General features: G+C 37.8%; 1 protein-coding gene across 2 annotated transcripts in view; it reads left to right on the forward strand.

Annotated features, from left to right (window-relative positions):
• Positions 1 to 17,348, forward strand: part of TNS3 (tensin 3) — a 169,481-nt gene that overhangs the window by 26,314 nt on the left and 125,819 nt on the right. For both annotated transcript variants that reach the window (XM_081971417.1, XM_081971418.1), the window contains exons 2-5: positions 3,713 to 3,824; positions 5,780 to 5,817; positions 12,615 to 12,667; positions 14,868 to 15,039. In XM_081971417.1, coding sequence (XP_081827543.1) covers positions 14,890 to 15,039 — 150 coding nt within the window. In that variant the 5' untranslated portion in view covers positions 3,713 to 3,824; positions 5,780 to 5,817; positions 12,615 to 12,667; positions 14,868 to 14,889. The remainder of the gene's footprint in view (positions 1 to 3,712; positions 3,825 to 5,779; positions 5,818 to 12,614; positions 12,668 to 14,867; positions 15,040 to 17,348) is intronic.

Genomic DNA, 17,348 nt, shown 5'->3' on the forward strand with positions numbered 1-17,348 from the left:
TTGATGAAAATTTATGTAGTGAAATTGAGATGCATATTTTTTATTAATATAACCAAAGTCTTGTTAAGGTTTTGAGTGAGTTTATGTTCTAAAACAATCAGCAGCGAACTTTGGCTGACCAATCAAAATGCACAGAGGCTAAATCTATGAGCCAATCAATGTTGTCATACTCTCTGAGTATAAATAGGCATGAAAAGCATCAAGAAATTTGATTTAGCTCTGGCTGCAGGCAAGGATGAAGGCCTTTGCTTTCCCCAGTGCTGAGCATCATTGTGCTTCATGAAGAGAGTTACTCCTGTACAGAAATAGCCAAGAGAGTGAAATGCCATTGTACCACAGTGAGCAGAGTGGTTGAAAAATACCAAATAAGTGGTTCAGTTGATGACAGGCTCTGCTCTGGAAGACCAAGAAAGACAACAAAACGGCAAGATCGGGCTCTGCAATGCATTTCAATGGCTGACAGGAAGCTCACCTCACCTCAGATTACAAGAATTTGGGGTGAAACATGTGTTGTAAAAGTGTCACAAGCACAGTGTGTCGCAGACTGCTTGCCAGAGGGCTCAAAGGCTGCAGGGTTCGAAGTAAACCTTTGCTCACAGACGCTCACCGCCCTCGTCGGCGTGCATGGGCCAAGACGTATGCCAAGTGGACCAATAAACAGTGGGCCAAGGTCATCTTCAGTGATGAGAGCAATTTCTACTTGACTGGGAATCAGTGCAATAAGTATATATGAAAATTTCCAGCTGAAGAATTTAGGCCGTATTGCCTGAATCTATCTGTGAAGCATCCATTGTACGTGATGATCTGAGGCTTTATTGCTGCTTCTGGTATTGGTTGGATACAAATCGTGCAGGGAATCATGAATTCCAAGCAGTATGTTGAAGTCCTGGAAAAGACCATGCTTCCTTCATCTCTGCAACTTGTAGGGAAGGACTTTTACTTCCAGGATGTAAAAGTCATCGAGCCAAGTCCATCCAGCAATGGATGAAGAAGCATGGTGTTCGACTCCTGGATTGGCCAGCTTAAAACCCGGATTTGAACCCAATTGAGAACTTGTGGGCCAAGATCGGTTACAAAATAAGCAAGAAGCATCCAAAGACCAAGCAGGAGCTGATTGTATCCATTATTGCAGCCTGGCACCACATTGTCACCAAAGAGCACGTGCAAAGGCTTATACAGTCTATGCCAAAGCAATGCCGCCTGGTGATAAGCAATAAGCCAATTTCATATTAGTAACCATGTTTGGTTACCTAAACGGTCCTTTTCAGGGCCACAAACTATAAAAATGTTAACCAAACACTAGCATCGGCCTTAATAATTGCAACACATATGCCATTGGGTATGCATCAGTTAATCTGTTTTCATAGTCATTGTAAGCATGCAAGAAAATTCACGATCGTCATCCAAACAGCACCAAACTGCAAAAAGCTTATGCTTTTCACTTAAAAACCACCAGTATTTATTTAAATATAACAATATTTGCATAGTAATTAGCATAAAATATCATAAAATCAATGGCCTATCCAAAAAAATGCCATAAACCGTAAAGCCTGCAGAACTTTTTCACACAGCTGTACTTCAATGCCTGTCCTGCTGTTTTACGTGGACATTGCTAGATAAACCTACAATAGTTTATAGTGTCTTAGTTGTGAATATCACTCCCCTAGGACCACTTAAATCTGCTTATGAGATATGGTTGACTAGGAGAAAATGCTCAAATAATTCTCGAGCTAATCTCCTTTTTCCTCATCTGCTACTGATAGGCTAGTATTTACATGACATCCCAGTATTATTGCTAATTGTCACAAATGTAAATATAGTACATTAGTTGGGTGACATTCCTTCCCACTCTTCTTCTGTAATACTGCTGTCATCCTAAAAATCAATAAGGACACAATTGCAATAAATCAGAGTTGATTGATTCTGATTGGAGATCTTCCAGTCCAATCCCCTGCTCAATCAGGAGACCATATGCCATTTCAAATATGAAATCTCAGTATTTAATTGGAATTGCCAGTAAAGCTGTTAATTTTTTACTTGAAATGGTGCATTTCCTACATGAACTCATAAAAGCGACTTTCAGTATTTGCTAATAATTAAATACATTTATTAAACATCAACTGGACTAAATTATTTATTCTGTTCAACAGGTTACTGGGTCCTGGAGGAATGACTATAACCAGCCAATGTAAGATTTTGAGGCTAACCAAACTTTACAAAAGGCAGATATGCTTGCTCAGCATCCATCACATTCTTGACAATTTCAAACAGCAGTTTGACTTTTATTAAATAATGTCTGCAGAATTTCATCATAGCAATACAATATTCTGATTCTGAAATGCAGTAGGAATAATTTTATAAGCGAGTGCTTCAAATAAAAAGTATGTATGCAGAAGTATACAGTGTTACACTGTTTTCATTCTACAGGGGACTGCATTTGTGGAACTTTTTAAAAGAAGCAATGTATAAGTAGCTTTTAAAGACGGAAAGCAACATCCCTTTTATAGGATTAAAACCACTGAATTAAAGAACAACAGTTGTAAGGTAGCTTTTCTTCAGGAAACAAAAAGATTGTGGCCCAGAGATGAACATTTTAATTTTACAGCCTGACCCCTAGCGTATCCTTGCAATACTTTTGAGCCAAGATAAAATGCAGAATTTTTATTCTTGCCTCCATAAAATGAATTCTGAAGAAGTTTTTATTCGATTCTAATGAATTTTATGGATGAAGCATTTAAAAATTAGTTTCCATTTCTTTTCCTTTTGTTTCCTTTTGCATAGTTGGTTTCATGAAATCTCAGTGCTTCATCTAGCTATTGCCCTCAAATGTGACATCTTGACTCTAGACATGTAGATCCTGATATTGTTCTGAAGAATAGTTGCCAATATAGCTAGTCCTCATTTAGTGACCAGTCACAATTACCATGTGATAAAAAAGTAACTTTATAAGTAGTCCTTGCGTTTATGATATTTACAGATCTGTAAACAAGGGAAAGCTGAAGAAAGCAGCTGCTTTGCTTAATGACCAGATTGTCAGTCCCAGTTTTAGACACAGAATGAGAACTACCCATACAGCCCAAAATCTGTAGTGTCAATCTCCTATTGCCAACTGGGTAAAAAATGAATAATGGCAAGTGTTAGAGTTAGAGAGAGTTAAATAGGAGAGAAAATTGGGAGGAGGGAAGGCAATTGTTCTCCTACTTTCTTGCAGTTTTCTCAAAAGAATGTTACTTGTTATCAATAATTATTAAAGCCTAAAATAATTATTCATTACAAGGAATGATGAGTAATAGGGACTTCCAATGAAATTTTTAGGATATAACAGGATTGATGCTTCCTTTTAAGAAGCCATCATCACACTCCTGATTATTTTTCCACTTCTTCTGAATATACTGTGCTTATTGAAATAATGCACATTCCTCATTTCTTATTTATATCTTGTAAACATGATTTTTTGATATTTCTACAAATTTCAAGTCTTTCCTTCCATTCTGCTATTTTCTTTTATGTGAGTGAAATGTTATTGTTATTTACTGTTAAATGCAGTTTTTAAATTTATAAATATTTTTGTAGGCGATACACTTTGATACGGTTTAAAGTACTATTTTGTATGTGTTACAATTGTTTTAATATTTGCTTCACCACCTTTTCTAGTGTAAATATATCCTTGTTAACTTCTTCTGAAATTGTTGCTTCACTTCCTTCCTTCCAGGCAGAAGACTTAGCTTCAGACTCTCATGTATTGAAGAGTAAACACTTTAAGAAAGCCAAATCTTGTAATACCTGCAATCAAATAAGCAATTCCAATGGTATTTCATGCAGAGGTAAGCCTTAGTGTCTTGCATTTATATTGCTTTTTAAATTCTAATTATTTATTAATTAAATTTGTTTGTCTCCCATCTCACTGCAAGGCAACTGTGGGTGGCTTACAGCATCAAAATAAAAGCATAAATATGTATGTAAATGTATAAAATCAAAATAAACATGCTATAAAAATACAGGTTATAACCCAAAAATGGAGAGGAAGAAAGTAGAATGTACTGTGGGGGGAGGAAGAGGGAGCTGCTATTACTCAATCAACCACCTCCTGTGTGATACTCACCCATGGGGGCTCCAAACCAACTGGCAAAGCCAAGTCTTCAGGTTCATGAGGAAGATCAGGAGGATGGGAGACAATCTCATCTCAAGGGGCAAGATTTTGTAAAGGGTCAAAGCCATAACAGAAAAGACTCTTCTCTTGGATCTCATTTTTGGGGGGGACTGACGATAACTGCAGCATGCTTCCTCTGCTGGCACAAGTGGGGCTGGCCTGTTCCATAGGGGTAAGACAAGTAATCTGGACCCATGACATGCAGATAATAATAAACATCTTCTTGAGTTGCATTTGGGAACAAACCAGCTGCCAGTGTAGCTCGCAGAACAGTGGTGTAATTTGGGGCAATCTAGGACCCCCAAAATTGTGTGCGCTGCTGCACTCTGCACAATTTGAAGCTTCCAAATGCTCTTCAAGAGTAGCACTTCCATACTCCACTTTTTGCGCACAATGGGTTCCAATAGGTCTTTCCCCATTCCCACTGGGTCCTCCCAGGCCTTAGGCCTGATTCCCACCACGTCAAGCCAAACACTTTTCTCCTCATTTATCTTTTGATCAGTACCCTCACAAATTTCATAGGGCCTCTTTTTAAGCCTCCCCCCCCCCAGCCTAGCATTGGAGAATTGCAAATCAGCAGTCAATAAATCTATAGGTTGGAATATAGGTGTTGGGATATCCCTGTTTAGGATCCTTGAGGAATAGCTGTCACCTGAATGTTGGAGGATTCTGTTGTCTCTTCTTTTGATTAAAATTGTGTTCAGTCACAGTAGAATTAGCAGCAGATAATTATAATGCACCCACTGCATAGGTACAAACTCTTCTGCTATAATGCAGAATGTTTTGCTTAATTTTTGAAGTTTTGTAAAATTAGAATAGCAACCATGCTATTATTTTAATAATATCCCATCATTTTCAAATGTGAGGACAGATCTAAGCTTGGGAAAAGTCATGCATTAATATGTGATAGAGAGATCAAGTATAGAATTCTTAACTGTGATAACTAAATCAAACCAGTGTATATACTTTATATTATGAAATTAGCCAATTAAGAAAGTCTTCTGTTGGAGAGAAATTTATATATGTATTATTTATATGTATTATTTGAATATGCTCTGCGAAAAATCTCTCAGTAACTCCCATTAAATCAACTTTTTTTTCCCCTTTAGTGTTCAGGAACATCATCTTCTAAATAAGAATTGCAATGAATATACTTTTAAACTGTTTGCTTAAATTCAGTTTCCTGAGTGTTGCAAAAGCAATTTCAGTTTTAGATCAAGTCACATGATTGCACCACTCATGGTCACTTGAGAGTCAGTAAGAGTTTATGATTCATTGTGGTCTGCAGGGACTTCATTGGTTTTTACTACTTCCTTGGAAATAAATCACAATTTAATTACTCTGACTACTTTCTGATATATGTGAATGCCTAATTCTTTTGAAATTTATTTAAGGTATTAACCGCATATAGAAAAAAGTACATAGAGAAGTTTTGAAAGGAACTACTTATATAAGAGAAGGGGAAAAATATGGATTCCATTGGTTTCTCCTAATTCAAAAAAAATATGGCTGAACATCTACAGTATTCAGTGAAAGAGAATTTTCGGAACTGAATGTACAAAAATAATCTGAGGATACTTTTTGTATGTGTGGTCTTGGAGTAATTCCATTTTTTTCTTTTTCTTTTAGTGTACAAATATTTCTGTTACAGGAAATGTGAACCAAAGGTAAGGTTTTGTTTTTCTACATTATTAGCAATGTTAATTCAGATTCAGAAATGTACATCCCCAAAGGTTTTATGTTTCTTTTAGCATATCAGTATTTTGAGACTTAACATGAAATCATGTTACAAGTTATCTGGGACAATGAATGGAATTAAAAGCAGTAAATTAATACATACATACCAGAGATACATACATACCAGAGATGCGAACCAGTAGTGGAAATTGGGCCTGGGTCTCTGAACCGATAGGGATGGCAGGTTAGCTACACCCCTGAACCGGCCCTGGGAGGCTTGCCTGCCTAAGCTGCCTTCCCAGTTCCCATGTGGTGCCTGCCCTGAGCTGCCTCCTCCTGCCTACAGTTAAGTCGTGCTAGCCCCCTCCCCAGAGATTTCTCTGCCCCACCATCCCTTACCTTCCCCTGCCCATTCCAGGAGTCCCCTCCCTTGCCCCATTTTCACTCCAGGTGGCTTTAGGGAAGCCTGCTAGGCCCAAAATGGGATGCGAGTGGCTGCGACGGAACTCCTGCACCCTGTTTCAGCTCCTAGGGTGCTTCAGGGAGGCTTGCTAGGCCCAAAATGGGATATGGGGATGCAGATTCCCCCTGTGCCCCATTTTGGCTCCCAGGGACTTCAGGGAGGCCTGCTAGGCCCAAAACAGGGCACAGGGAGGTGCCTAGCAAGCCTCCCTGCAGCCCTCTGGGAGCAAAAATGGGCTGGGGAGGGGAGGGCTTCAAGAGTGAGAAAGAAAGAAAGAAATCCTCACTGTTTGGGGATCTCTAAGTGCACTGCGCTTGAGTTGATAGTTTATTGAAAGTGCTGCTATCTATCTTTGCTCAGGCTAAGCTAATCAATACTGGGGCTCTAAGAATGCCAGATAATCAATGGGCATGTTCTCTGTTTCAAAGCGTCAGGCTTTTGTTCATCCTACTAAAGACCTTCTGGGGTTCTTCACAAGAAGGGAGAAAGGGAGGGAGGGAAGGGAGAAAGAAAGAAAGGGAAGAAAGAGAGAAAGAAGGAAAGAGAAAGAAAAAAGAATGAGAGAAATAAATAAATAAATAAATAAAGAAAGAAAGAAAGAAAGAAAGAAAGAAAGAGGAGAGAATGAAAGAGGGAGGCAAGGAAGGGAGAAAGGAAGGAAGGAAGGAGAAGGGAAGAGAAGGGAAAGGGAAGGAAATATGGATGAATGGATGGATGGATGGATAGAGGGAGGGAGAGAAAAAGGAGAGAAAGAAAGGACCACAAACCTGGCACTAGACCAGAGGTGTGTTCCTACTGATTCGGACCAGTTCGGCTGAGTAGGTAGTAACTTGGCCAGATACGTGCCCTAACCGGTTCTATCCTTGGCGGTGCCATCTTGATTTTCTTCATTGAAAAAAGTATTTTTTTCCCTTTTCTAATGCTGTGTGCATGTGCAGACCTTTTTAGGTGCAAATGCCCGCAAATTTTTTTGCATGCTGAACCAATAGTAATGCTGGCAGGAGCCCACCCCTACACTAGGCACAGCTTCAGAGGATGCTTTGAAACACCACAACAATCCAGGGCTGGAAGGGACCACAGAGGTCATCTACTCCAACCCTCTGATCCAGCAGGAGACTTTATATCATCTTGGTTATTTTGGTTCCTCTAACACAGAGGAAAAATTCCCAGAAATCCTCAGGCATTGCCAATCTTTCCCCCTAGTAAAAAAAAACCCAGAGCAAAAACTTTATGCAGTATTAAAAAAATAGAAAAGGGGGCTGCTGTGTATTGTTTAATGGACTGCTAAATTGGCAAAATGGACAGCTAAATTGGCCACACCACCCAGTCACATGACGACATAGCCATACCCACCAAGCTATACCCACAGAACTGGTAGTAAAATATTTTGAAACCCTCCACTAATACATACATAAAAGATAATAATTGCTTTCAAACGTGTCTGGATTTCTTGTAAGCTGCAAGAAAAATTGTTGAACAGGAAAGTGAAAAATTAAATAAGTTCATTTTGATGCCTGTGTATGCCAATGTACCTGCAGATGTCTCTTTTTTAATTTGTCAGATCCTATTTCTGCTTCTGATACTTTTAAAGATAATATTGAATACAATAATTTAAAATTAAAGTGGACATTGTGTGTTTGTGTGTATGTGAGATATCCATGACATCTCATTCCCTTTTATAAAAAGAACATTCAACCTAATTTGTGAGTAATAGTTTTACAGAAGACTTACAATGATAAGAGAAGATTAATCTGTTAGGTTTTTCTCGGGAGAGCAGAGCACTGATCTACTTGTGACTTCAACATTGCTTATCTTCAGTATTATTCTTAATGGCAATCAAAACAATGTAAGAGAACATGCAAACTTCTGAATTCTCCATCAAAACACTATATCAATAAGAGGATACTAAAAACAGGGGAAAGTGTTCAGGTCATTGTAAAAGTCATGAGTAACAGCTATTGACTTCTATAGAAATAATGCAATTATCATAATTTGCCAGATATAAGTTGCACTATTATTTTGACTATTTTTAGAACTTTTCTATGTTGAAGGATAATATGTAAAAGGGTTAGGTTACAGACCTATTGCCATATTGTTAAAACAGCCATAACATTTACTAGGCTGACATAGCTATGTTCAAAGCTGCATTGTAAATTGCCTGTGGGCATTGTAGGAAGAGAACCGTGTTAGCTTATGGTGACCAAAAATCAGAATGGTGACACCTTTATTACTAACAAATTTCATTAAAATGCATAAGCTTTTCTAGCTGTTTAGAATCTCTTTAAAAATATTGAATAGAAGTCACAAGTAAGTTACACTATTAATAAAACATAAAACATACAGTTGGAAGGGATATCAGAGATCATCTAGTCCAATCCCCTGCTCGAGCAGAATTCCTTGTGCCATTTCTGAAAAATGGCTAGCCAATCTCTTCTTGAAAGCCTCCAGTGATGGAGCACCCACGTTCTTAAGGCAAGCCAATTCAGATATATTTTTGGATTATTATAATTAGTTCTCTGAATGGATTAATCCTCTCATACTTTGGTGATATTTATATTTTAGTCTTAGATAAATTACAGCTGATATCCTATGTATTCATTCATTTATTTATGAATTTATTTTGAATGAATATGGATATATATATATATTTATATATTTATTTTGAAAATATATTTATTTTGAAGCTTAAAAAGCTGATTCCAAGTAGCAGATAGATTGGAGCTTTTATCTGAGTTCTGTATTCCCCTGACATCATTCTGATACTGATAGAATTAACCTTGCAAATATAATGTTTGGTTTTACTCAGATGAAAACCCTGTTTTCTGCATATCAACTGTCAAGTCTGTAACATAACAGTAACAATTGTTACAGAGAGCATAGACTTGTAAAAGAGAAAGCTTTGTTCACTTTCAAGCAAGAGACACAATTCCAAAGCAGGAATTTTATCCCAGGTTCATGATTCATTTTTCTATACTACGAATTTACAATAATACAATACAATAGTAGAGTTTGGAAGGGACCTTGGAGGTCTTCTAGTCCAACCCCCTTTCTAGGCAGGAAATTTGATGCTGTATATATCTGGAAAAATGGAAGACTTGTATAGATTTCCAGCCTTTACCAATTATCTCATGGTGAGCATGAATATATTTTGTTTATAACCCTGAGTCTTTTGATAGAGTACAGTTTTTATTTGTAGCAGAGTAATGCCATCTTGTGGTCTGCACAGAGTCTTGGATTTTCTTTTAAATTGTAGAGTTGAAGAAGTCTTCCATAATTTCCTGCATTACTGATAAATTGCATATTATAAAAATCTTCAGTTTGAAGGCAGTGAAAACATTTCTCATTCAGAAAAAGCTGAGCAATGCCACTTCCTGCATGTAAAGAAATACAAGTATATATAGTATGTTCTTTGAGAAATGCATGAACTTTTCTTTTTGGCATTATTATAGGGAATATGTTTTAAAATACTGTTCGAGAAATGTGCTTGTTCATATGAAACTTCATATGAAACTGGAGACACTGCAACAATCTAACGTGCTATTTTATTGTGCCATCTATGAGATATTCATGATGTCTATATTCTGCCCCTTTTACATCAGTACTTGATCTGATAATACTTACATAACTTTTTTTCAGGTTTGTAAATTTTATCTTTATAAATTTTTTATTACTGAGATTTTAGAAAAATACAGTGCAGCAGCCATGAAATTTGGACATTAATTAGATCTCCTGAAGTTGTAGCATACATTTTTAGACGAACTATTACAATTGCTTGTACTGTATTATTCTGTCTTCATTTAATGGTTGTTTTTAACCATTTTCAGTTATACTTTCTATCTGTGGCTTTTAACTATAATAAACATTCATTCTTATTTTTTCTCATAATTACCTAAAAGGAATATTCAGGTGAAAAATCTTGGTTTTCTATAGCTTCAAATTTTAGGGGAAATCGGCACCTCTCATCTTATTTTTATTTCCCTCCCTTGCAGGGCTAAGAAAAAAAATGAAAAATGAAAAATAAGGGCCCAGGCTGACATGTGAACTTTCTGTAGAGCAAAAGTACATGCAGAAATATTGCAGATTTTACTTGCAATTAATAGAGTGATTCAGAAAGATGCTGAAATCAGTTGTGACATTGAAAGTTCCCTGCTATTTTTTTCTTTCTTTACTGATAGGGATAGAGATAGGGGTATGTTATCGTGTTGCGATATATTTGAAATTGAGAAGACATTTTATCGGCACTCTCAGAAAAAAGCAGATTTCTTAGCTATTTCCAAAATCGCTGTAGACAGACCATAGACCACTAAGTCTAGTCAATCACAAAATATACAGTTTTCTGAATGAAAACTAATGACATTGTTCCTTGTCCTTCACACACACAAACACACCCAGCCACCATCTCCACAGTTCACTATTACTGTAGCTTAGCTTTGCCTTCTTTCTGGGTGAGGATAACATTTGTAAACATTTCTAAAAGAGGAAAAAAGCACTGCGGTTGTAGAATTTGGGGCTGAGAAACATTTTTATAAATAACCAGGAAGCTAAGTATTGACCTTATTTCTTTCTTTTTAAATTTTCCCATTAAAGCAAAATAAAACCTTTGAATATTGTCAGTAACACAGGGAATCTTGTTGTTTGCATAGTAGGTATTCCTCAGGACTATATCCACATACTATAGTATTATGGAATATAGGAACTGACACAGAATTCCAGGATCAAACAGAAAAGGTTTATTGCGCAGGTTCAGTTCGCAACACAAAAAGCAAAGACTGAACAACGTTTAATTTGTTTTCCAAACTATTATAGATCTTACAGCCCCCCCCCCATACTCCCCACACTCCCTCCCTTTTCCATCTCTCAACGCTAAAATGAAATGTGGTTTTTCTGATAAGTCTTCAAGATTGTGGTTTGGCTAGGTGTGATTTAAGCTTCCTCTTGCAAACTAAACTTCCTGTTGCAAATTCTTAATCTTCAAACTAAAGCTTTCCTATTACAGAACTCTTAACATGCTCCATTATAAAGACAGTTACATATATTTAAGATTCCTATTATCCCATATTATACTATCCCATATTAATAGTTGTTTGGTTGAATTTCACAGTTTAGAAGGAATTTTTAAAGGCCTGGATAGGTAGAAATTTTTTTTGGTCTGTGCCTGTGTGAGAGAGAGAGATGGAGGGAGGGAGGGGGAGGGGAGAGAGAGAGAGAAGGAGAGGGAGGAGGAGAGAGAGAAAGAGAGAGACAATTTTCATTCTCAGATAAGAAAAACACTTTATTGCAATGGATACATCTCACAGCTCATTTTGTTTGATCTTATTTGTAAATTACTGTCAACTATTGGTATTGAAGATACTAGCTTCATAGGAGAAGGGATTATACTTAACAGTCTCTAGTTTTTATTAATTCTATATTCTAGTGCATTGAGAATCAATATACACTTCAAATTTTAAACTAAGGTAAAAATATTTCTGTTATTCAATTTCTATTATCTAGGCCAGCTGTAATCATATACAGCAAAAGCAATTATTATTTTAAATTTCTTAGAAACCTCAAAGCTGTGTAATGTTTAAATACTTGCATATCCTTACAATACACACAGATAAGGTAATTAGAAACAATTAGTATTTAGTTTCGTTTTAAAAGCCAGTTCACAAATGAGAATGTTCCATTCCCAAAGTGGCATGTGTTGCATATCCATATTAATTAAATATTCTGCCCATAGAGACAAACTATGATTTTGATGAAATCTAGGTAAATGTGCTTATCAAAAGAATAATAATATGCTATTATTTATTTAAAATAAATTACATATAGCTGTTATGCTTGAAGGTGTTTTAAAGAATAAACTTATTTTTTCTGAATTTGGTTGAAAATTAATTTTGCTTGGTGTATTCTTTATTAATGCTGAACTACTTTTTGTGATGTAATTAAATAAACATTGCAATGTGAGTATTTAATCAAATATAGTGGCAAGAAGGATAGATTGCAATTTTACAAGCCAATAACATTATTTAAAGAGTATCATAATAAAAAATGTTATTTTCATGAAATAGTTTCCATCAGATCAATTGTGATGGCTCTACTGAAATGTTACTGAAATGGCTTTCAGTCCATTGAAGATGATCAATTTGGTTAGTCTGAAATAAGATTTCTGAACTATTTTAAAAAGCTACTAAATGCAATTTCAACTGCTGTCAGACATTAACAATAAAATACTTGACTTGTTCAGAGCAATAGAAATTATATTTAAAAGTTATGCAAAAAATTACATAGGATTTCTTGTGACAGAAAAATTGTTCATACTTTGCTTATTTTTATTTCCAGGGTTCCAGCAGGTTTTTAAGAAATTCATTTATATGTTGTGACAAAATATCTGAGTAAGTATTTTCTAAATACTTTTCTCTTATTTATAATGCCAGAGAGAAAATGTTAAAGTACATATTTGACAACGCTTGAACATTTGTTAATGAACATTATACTAAGCTAGCACTCTATAATTCTAAAGCCAGAATTAAAATTTCCTATACTAAGTATGTCCTCTGAGAACTGACAAAACTGTTTGGCAGCTATTGAACTCTGGATATAAGGGGCAGAGGATTAAATCTATTTAAAATAAATGTAATTCATGATCACTTCACTTACAGATTGAATTAAAAAGCTGGTAAAACAAATTTCCCCTGCTGATTCTGAACCATTCTGTGTCACCATAAAGTGTTTTCACGGTTGCCTCCTGATCAATGTAAGGTGATCTGGTAAATCTGCTCATGTGGATTGTGACACAAAGATCATGCAAAGCTGCTCAAAGCCCACTGTGTTGTTTTCTACAGAGAATCATTTCTGTAATCAATAAAGCAACTATCCTTTTTATATTCACATGTTTTTTCCATAATCCATCTAATACCGGTGATTTCAAGTGCAGCGCACCTTTCTAAAGCCTGCTTGTACATCTGATAACTCTTGATGATAAAAGTCTGTAGTCTCTGTTTAATTATTTTTAATAGAATCTTGTTTTTATGAGAAATGAATGCAATTGTATGATAGTTGAAACAGTCTCTGGCATTGCCTTTCTTTAATAATAGGATAAAAACAGATCTTTGCCAGTCCTGAGGCCATTGACATGTTTTCCATATCTCTTGACATTGGGCAATGATGATGTTAACTGACACTGGTTTTAGTACGCGATGGCGAACCTTTTTTGACTCGCATGCCATAAGCGAGGGAAGCGCAGGGGGGTCGTGCATGGGTGTGCCAGACCCATAATGCAACGTGCGATATCCCCAGCATGCATGCTCCCCCCACTTTTTGCATGCTTTTTTCACCCTCCCCAGGCTCCAAAGGCTTTATAGGAGCCTGGGGAAGGTGAAAACAACCTCCCCCGCCCCCCAGAGGCCCTCTGGAGGCTTCAGGAGCTTCCCTGAAGCTTTTGTAGTGCAAAAAACCAGGCAAACCGGAAGTTCAGGAATGGACTTCCAGTTTGCTCATAGGGCCGGTTTAAGCCCTCCTGAGCCTTCAGGGACCCAGCCCTACGAGCAAACCAGAAGTGACTTCCGGTTTGCCCGTAGGGCCGGTTTTTTGCGCTCCGGAGGCTTCAGGGAATACCCCAGAAGAAAGGCTCAAGATCCACATAGATATTGACAGACATGAACACTAGGCCTTATCTAACAAAATAAAAATAAAGGTAGAGAAATTAAGGTTTTACAGTTAGACAAGAAAAAACAGGACAATCAGTTAAATATGAGCCTGTAGTGTTCAGCAGCAGGCAAAAAAACTGATGCAATCCTAGGTTGCATTATCAGAGGGATAGAGTCAATTTCTCATGAAGTACTACTATCACTTTATAAAGCCTTAGTAAGACCACACTTAGAATATTGCATTCAGTTTTGGTTGCCATATTATAAAAAAAGACGTTGATACTCTGGAAAGAGTTCAGAAAAGAACAACAAAGATGATTAGAGGGCTAGAGACTAAAACATATGAAGAAAGGTTGCAGGAATAGGGTATGTCTAGTCTAATGAAAGGAAAAACTAGAGGTGACATGATAACAGTGTTCCAATATTTGAGGGGCTGTCACAAAGAAGAGGGAGGGTCAATCTATTCTCCAAAGCACCAGAAGACACAATAGATAGAAAATAACGAAGAAGAAACACAACCTAGAACTAAGAAAAAATTAACAATTAACCAGTGGAATGGCTTGCTTGCAGAAGTTGTGAGTGCTCCATCACTAGAGGCTTTTAAGAAGAGACTTGAGAGCCACTTGTTTGAAGTGGTATAGGGTCTCCTGCTTGAGCAGGGGTTGGACTAGAAGACATCCAAATTCCCTTCCAATTTTGTTACTCTGTTATTTTCCCCACTACCAGTAAGAACTACTTAGATATTTGTTAAAATGTTTTTGTTTAAAGTATTTGTGTCAACATTGTTTATTCGTATTTAAGTCATCTTTTCAGTTCTCCTTTAAAAAATATTTTCTTTTTCTCCCTCAAAAACCATATTCTAAGTGACTTAGTTTACTTTCTATGCAATACTGTATGACCACTTGCAAATGTTTAAAGTGGCCTTGTTCTATCTTGTTCACCACAGAAGTACAGATTTTGACCTTATTATGGAGGAAAGTTATGAACTGGACCTGACTTACGTTACTGAAAGAATCATTGCGGTATCATTCCCAGGAAACTGCTCAGAGGAAATTTACCTAAACAACTTCCAAGATGTAATTGGTATGCTTAAATCCAGACATGGTGGCAACTACATGGTAAGAGGAGATGCAATCTCTATGATGTCGTTTGTCATCTAAACATTTGATTAGAAGATATATCTTTTGTTATCATAGTGGCAGCATTTGTTTATAATAAGAAACCAAGAATAATTATACAGGTTATTTTTTATACGCATTGTGAATGCAAAGCAGTTTACTATGCTTGTTCTTTTGTTTGAGCAGATAAAAAGGCATAATCTACTAACTATACCTTCAGAATTTGTATTTATAATTTGCTGCTTCAAATGAGAGATTAGCTGCTGTTTTATAATCCCAGGTTTAGATATCTAAATAAAGTATTTCATATGTGTTTCTTTTATATGTGTACAAAAGGACTTTAGTGAAAAAATGGACTATGTGTAGTATTGAAAATAAGGTTTCTGTATATGTATTCATATTAAGTTTTCTGTGTATAAGAAAAATATATTTATGAGACATGAAATTGAACATCTCCAAATTCAAAAATACTTGGAAATAAATTTCATTGATATCAAACCTGAAACCTATTTTGTTGAATGTCCAGTTTGTAATAGTCATTACCTACGTGCTTACAGGAAGCCCATTTTCCCCCGAGCAAAAATAGCAGGTTATCTAAGTTTTAGGAGTCATGACAATAGCCATTAATAGAGATATCTACCTCCATAGCCCTTGATTACTTTGATTTGAGATAAGAAATACAAAGATAAGAATGGAAATTATTACATAGAACAAAAGTGATGCTTGTGGAATGAATAATACTTTATATCAGCCTTGAAATAAAATCATAATTAATTCAAATGAAAATGAAAGTAGATTAAAATGTATTCGCTTTTTCCACTGAAATTAATGGCCTTAAGGAATGCTTATGTGGAGCTGGATCATGCCTATGTTTTTTTGGTAAAAATAAATCTTGGCAGTCAACTCTGAATTATTCCTCTTTATTTTTGCGTCACCTGGAGGAATCTGATTATCTAGACCCGCGCCAGTCCGGCTTCCGACCTGGGCACAGCACAGAGACGGCCTTGGTCGCGTTGGTGGATGATCTCTGGAGATAGGGGCTGTTCCTCTATCCTGGTCCTGTTAGATCTCTCAGCGGCTTTTGATACCATCGACCATGGTATCCTATTGCGCCGGCTGGAGGGGTTGGGGGTAGGGGGCACCGTGCTGCGGTGGTTCTGCTCCTACCTCTCTGACCGGACGCAATGTGTGTTGGCAGGGGAGAAGAGGTCGACCCTGAGGCTGCTCACTTGGGTGCTGCAGGGGTCGGTCCTCTCGCCTCTCCTGTTCAACACATATATGAAGCCGCTGGGTGAGATCATCCGTGGTTTCGGGGTGGGATACCATCTGTACGCTGACGATACGCAGCTGTACATTTCCACCCCGAACCACCCCAACGAGGCCGTCGAAATGATGTCCCGGTGTTTGGAAGCCGTACGGGTCTGGATGGGAGACAACAGACTCAGACTCAACCCCTCCAAGACGGAGTGGCTGGGGCTACCGGCCCCCCGGTTCAACCAGTGTACTCCATCACTGGCCATCGAGGGCGAGCAACTGGCCTCCGTGGAGCGGGCGCGCAATTTGGGCGTCCTCCTAGACGCCCGGTTGTCTATGGATGACCATGTGGCAGCCGTGGGGAGGGGGGCGTTCCACCAGGTCCGCCTGGTGCGCCAATTGCGCCCCCTATTGGACCGGGATGCCCTTCGCACAGTCACTCACGCGCTGGTGACGTCCCGTCTGGACTACTGCAATGCTCTCTACATGGGGCTCCCCTTGAGATGCACCCGGAGACTACAGCTGGTCCAGAATGCGGCCGCGCGGGCAATTATGGGGCAAACGAGGTTCACCCATGTAACACCTCTCCTGCGCGAGCTGCACTGGCTCCCTGTGGTCTACCGGGTGCGCTTCAAGGTGTTAATCACCATCTTTAAAGCGCTCCATGGCACAGGACCTAGTTATTTGCGGGATTGTATCCTGCCCCATACATCCCTGCGACCAATCCGCTCTCACAGAGAGGGACTCCTCCGGGTGCCGTCCACTAGGCAGTGCCAGAGGGCGGCGCCCAGGAGTAGGGCCTTCTCTGTGATGGGCCCAGCCCTCTGGAATGACCTCCCCCCAGATATCAGGATAACGACGGATCTCCGCTCCTTCCTCACGAAACTCAAGACCCACCTGTTCCAACTAGCCGGCCTGGCTTAATCAGAACTTCTAACCTCCCTGGCAATTTTAAACTGTATATTTAAATCTTTTGGGTATTTTAATTGTTTTAATTGTATTAATTTTATTGTTATTTATTTTAAGTTTGTGGCTTTTACTTTTTGTATTGCTAA

Source organism: Natrix helvetica, assembly GCF_964273705.1.
Source record: "Natrix helvetica genome assembly, chromosome: Z".
NCBI lineage: Eukaryota > Metazoa > Chordata > Lepidosauria > Squamata > Natricidae > Natrix > Natrix helvetica.